The 5,346-nt window shown below is 42.3% G+C and overlaps 1 protein-coding gene across 6 annotated transcripts in view; it reads left to right on the forward strand.

Annotated features, from left to right (window-relative positions):
* Tnik (TRAF2 and NCK interacting kinase) overlaps positions 1-5,346 on the forward strand; it is a 448,219-nt gene extending 442,873 nt beyond the window's left edge. For 5 of the 6 annotated variants that reach the window (XM_017797395.1, XM_008830101.2, XM_008830102.2 and 2 more), the window contains 3 exons: positions 225-384; positions 638-777; positions 2,938-5,346. In XM_017797395.1, the coding sequence (XP_017652884.1) occupies positions 225-384; positions 638-777; positions 2,938-3,021 (384 nt within the window). In that variant the 3' untranslated portion in view covers positions 3,022-5,346. Of the gene's footprint in view, positions 1-224; positions 385-637 lie in introns of all 6 variants that reach the window. The other variant, XM_008830100.3, reaches the window with a different exon arrangement.

Here is a 5,346-nt window from a genome sequence, read left to right on the forward strand (position 1 = left end):
CAATATGGTGTCCCATAGAGACAGTGGTACTGTTATTAAGAACAAGTAAGTTGGATTGTTGATCTAGTAGCTAAGTCTGTGTTTACCAGGGCATTTGACAAGGTCAGTACTTAAACTTGACAAAGCAAATTTCAGTCTCTATAATATTTGCAATTCTTAAAGCTACAAGTCATTCAAGGTTGTCTTGGTTTTAAATAGAGTAATGCTTGGTCTTTGTCTTCTAGATTCAGGGCAACATCACTCCCCATGCTATCGTCATCTTGCCTAAAACAGATGGAATGGAGATGCTTGTTTGCTATGAGGATGAGGGTGTGTACGTGAACACCTACGGCCGGATCACTAAGGATGTGGTGCTCCAATGGGGAGAAATGCCCACGTCTGTGGGTAGGTTAACCATTCCTTATCTCCTTCAGCAGTTACACTCCCCAAATGAAACGAAAGTCAAGAAATGTGAAACAACCATTTGAGTCCACCAAAAAAAAAAAAAAAAAATGTCTGTGAATAATAATTGTAAGACTTGCTTTCGTCTGTTTAATCTCAAGTCATTTGTCGTTTTTGTGGTTAAGATGTGAACAGATGCTGTGAGTTATTGCCCATCTAATGTTTTTAATGCAGTTTTGGAAATTCCTTTTGACAGCCTACATTCATTCCAATCAGATAATGGGCTGGGGCGAGAAAGCTATTGAGATCCGGTCAGTGGAAACAGGACATTTGGATGGAGTATTTATGCATAAGCGAGCTCAAAGGTTAAAGTTTCTATGTGAAAGAAATGATAAGGTAAATCCGTTTCAACTTTGCATTAGTGTTTGCATTTTAAGAGACCACCAGGTACCTGTGAAACCTTCATTTTCCTTTATACTGATTCGAGTCACATCTGTGTTAAATGATCAGCAATTATCTTGAAATGGCATTATTTGGTTTGATTCATGTGAACATTCAGAATCTGTGATTCATGCATCCAAACCAACATAAACATCCCGAATTTTCTTGTAAACTCTTAGTTTAAACTCTGGGCCTTCTGATGACTTAGCAGACACTCCAGACTCTCCTGAGCACTTAGAGCAGTTGGCCCATCATCAGTCATCTTACAGTGGGCCAGCTTTATACCTTCACGCTTGGGTCTTTCACCAAATCACTATTCGGACCCAACCTTCATATTGTATTCACCCTTCAGTGTGAAACATCTGACATGTAGAAATATGAACTTCTTTAAAATGTCACCCATTCCTTAAGAAACGTATAGTCACAAATTCCACTCGTGCCATGTCTTGTCTCATTCCAGCATGTTTCTCCTGAAATGTCATGGGGGGACTATTCTTCAGCGAAAGTGGCTGAGTCCATCCAGCAAGATCAGTCACCTCAGAGGGGTATTCTGAAGTGGTCACGCTCGGCCTCATTATCCCTATAGAGTAGCCATAGTAGTTAAGGTGAACTGCATTTGTGAATCCATCCTTTGAGATGGCCATCATAGCAACAGACACGAACGCCTAGAGAAAGAATGTGCTGGGTTGAACTGTTTACACGTCATTGCTCCAGTTCCAGTTCCCCAGAGGCCAAGGCTAGTCTTCGTCCGTCCCTGGTAGTGTGGATGTAGACTATCTCTGACCCTGGCTAACTACTCTGACCTGGTATTGTCTGGTGGACAGCAAGTGTGGGAGGCAAGAATGGTACCAAGGACTTATCAGAGTGTGTCAGAAACCAGATCTAACTAGAAAGACTCCAGCACTTACACAGTTTCTAGATCCTAAGACTTGTAATGTTCTGGGTATGGAGAATCACACTCTGGTTCACGATGACCCACCTGAGCAGGCCTGGTCCAACCCATACTCTGAAGAGAAGGCTGAGACCACACACCAGTGCCTAGGGCCTCAGGTTGAGCCTCTAGGACCCCCACCTAGGGAGAACAGCAACCCTTTCTCTCACTGTACTTTTCCCTATATCCTCTCTGACCTCCCCATTTTGATTCATTAACCTTCAGGGTATCTTTACTTTCACGAGTAGATCAGCTGAATGACAAGCAGTTCCACAAGCTTCTTAAGATGCTATCAGCAGAGAGCATTCTCCCAAAGAAGCCATGGAAATGAAGTATCAGAGACTTTACACTAGTGATCAACGCAAATTGCTCAGACCACAACTAGACACTGGCTGCCTGCAGGGCTATACTACAGCCCAAACATTATCTTCCCGGGACAGTGGTTCATTGGTAATTCAGCTCAAGCAAGCAGTAACCCAAATTCCACTTGCTTCACTCAGTCATTTGATAAAAATGATTGAACAGGTTCAGACCTAATGGACTGTGGCTCTGCTCACTGATGCCATTCTCTCCATTGTTCTAGAATCTGCCCACATCAGCAGAGAAGCCAAGTGTTAACTCCTGCAGTGCCAGACTGAACAGCTATTCAACACCTTAGCCTGTCCGACCACAGTCGTTTTAATATCTTATTTTCAAGTTTGAAATTTGAAAACTCAGGTTGTGTGACAGTCAGTAGGCCCAAAAATTCTGCCCGTGACTTTGGGAGTTTAAAGGGATTCTCTTCCGTCCTGACATCTGCCTCTGTGTCATTTATAAGAGAAAAGGAGAATGTGTAGCTTTCTAGAAATCATTGTCCCGGGCCATATGTCCAGCACATCACCCTAGTGTAAAGTTCCTTCTTAAAATGTGAACACCCACAAGGATGTTATAAACCAAAATGAAGCCTGATACAGCTCCTAGAGTCTGGTGCTGTGATAAATAATAGCAAACAGCCATAAGTGAGGGCAAAAAACGTTTACATAAGATGCACTATCTCAAAAGTCACTTTGTACACACCGGCCACTGACACTCAGAGGCTGCCACAGGGCCAGGGATAGGGACATGAGAGAGAAATGGCTGGACAGGTGGAAAAAGAAGGGGAAAAACCCATGCAGTTGAACTAACTTGTTTTTAATTTCAAACAGGTATTTTTTGCATCCGTGCGATCTGGAGGAAGTAGCCAAGTGTTTTTCATGACCCTCAACCGAAATTCCATGATGAACTGGTAACAGGAGAGCACTTGGCACTTATCTTCATGGCGTTATTTCTAATGTAAAAGAACATAACTCATGTGGACTTATGCCAGTCTAGAGGCAGAATCAGAAGGCCTGTTGAACGTTCCACTTTCCCTGTTTCCTCTCCCTCCACCCCTCCCAATACAGTCCCTCTCTCTGTGTTGTAGCTGGTTGAGAAGGAGAGAAAGAGGGGGCAGGAATGTCTGGGAGATCCCCAAGGATGCTGCGTTGTCTGTGGACAGAGATGGACCTTGTGCCCTTCGGAGTTAGGGATAGAAAACAATATTGTGTGCTCTTATAATTAAGCTGTGTTTAACCTGGCTTTTCGGTTCTTTTGTCCTGGGTGTTTGTTTTGTTTTTAATTTTTTACTTTCTTTCTTTACCCCTTACTTTGGAAGAATGGTGAGAAAATGCGGACTAGGGAAATGGGTCCGTTTTTAATTGTCTACCCACTAGCTTTCAGTATATGGTATGTTGTAAACTTTTAATTCCAGAAGTGAGAGACAGCACAATAAACATCCCTTACCTCCCTGCACTGAAGCCCGTAAGAGAGATAAGGAAGAGCTCTCTTGCCTTCACCAACTCAAAAGGTTGCCTTTTGATCGCAACTGGCTAATGAATTTTTAAAAGAGAAGAAAAATACTAGTTTTCTCCTCTTTGGAGAAATAGATTTTAAATGGCTAACTACTAGCCTTAATCTAATAAAATCAACTACCACTTTTGTGAGCCGGGCAGGCCATATTTTGATATGGCTCTGTCTAGAATGGAGGGTGTTGAATGGGACAGAGATGTCATTGAGTTGAGTGGGCCTTGCGATTGTGGAGGGATTCTGGGGTGCAACTTTCCCTCGGCTATTATGCAACAGATCAGGGCAAAAGATGGGGTGGCAGATGGGTCCCCCAGAAGGAGCTTCTGAGAGATGAGCTGATATGTCCATGTAAATACACATTCATTCTTTCTTAAAGGTACAAAGCCTCCCTGCTAAGAGGTCACTTGATTTGGACTGTCATAGGACTGAGATTGTTGCATTCTTTCTGGGAACTGGAGATCCAACAACCAAGCTCTGGATAGACCCAGCTCTCTCCTAAGGGTTCCCCTTTCTCAAGATGAAAACTGTGACTGAGAAGAATTCTTGATAAATGTTTCTGAGTTGCCTGTGTTCTCCCTGGGTCAAGGGACTGGACTCTTCAACCTGCCTCAGACTCAGCAGGCATCAATGGCTCAGATTTTAGAGAACCTGAAAGCACGGCTTTGGCCAAAATTCTGAGATCCTAATCATTTTACTTTCCTCCAAATTTCCCAACATACAGTAAACAACATCTGTGAAGAGATATGTATGTATTTAGTTCAGGTTGACTTGTGTCCTTATAAACTCTTACTCGGATGATTTGAACCTTTATGTGACTGGGATTTTTTTTTCCAAAGCTACAAGCATGACGTCCATGGTATCGAGGTGTCGCAAAACGATATCTGTGTTGTGCTTCCTGTTTTAACCTACCTCGTTTTGTTTTTGTTTCACTGTCCATCACAGCAGGGTTTTCTCAAGGAGACATATAGAGAGCTCAATTGGCAATCTCAAGTGTATTCCAGGTTTTCAAAACAAACAGTAGTTGACCAAATTGTTCTTTAAAAATTGGATGGGAAAAATAATCCAAGGACAAAACTTAATATGTTTTATTTTTAAAGAACACAATTACTGTAAATGGATCAAAAAACAAAAACAAAAACAAAAAAGAGATCCTACTGATTTTATCTAAATAAATGAGCAGCTGAGGTACTATTAATGAGAACGAAACACACATTAGGAAAATGGTACCATTTTAATCTTGTGGTTTGGCCAAGGGGCAAGGGAAGGGGAAATATTCTGGGTTCTAGACTAGGTGGTTATGCCCACCCACTCCCCCAAAGGTGATTGTCGTTTGCATTTATTTGAAGCAGGTAACACGCAGGAAAATAACCAGGGATTATCTTCAGGCAATCACCAGGATGCCCCCCCCCCCCACTGTGGTCCCTCTAGCTCTCCAAAGCAATGCAAACCTTCCGTTCCGTTCTCATTTTTACTGCTGTTGTTACGCTGCCAAACAACGTTGTCTTCACCAATTCCTTGTGACAAATTCAGCAATAACTGGATTGAATTTAGCAACTACTGTACTTGGATGCTGATGTGGACAAAAACTGTGTTGACTTGGGTCTTGTCCGGAATGTGATTGCCACCAGCTCTTTATATTGCTGCTGTGGTATTTTAAACCAGACGCTTCTTTAAATTATGTTGCAAACTGATCTTTGTTTTTTGTGTTTTGTTTCGTTTTTATCTCTAAG

This window comes from Nannospalax galili, unplaced genomic scaffold (assembly GCF_000622305.1).
Source record: "Nannospalax galili isolate Female #2095 unplaced genomic scaffold, S.galili_v1.0 scaffold33, whole genome shotgun sequence".
In the NCBI taxonomy this organism is placed as follows: domain Eukaryota; kingdom Metazoa; phylum Chordata; class Mammalia; order Rodentia; family Spalacidae; genus Nannospalax; species Nannospalax galili.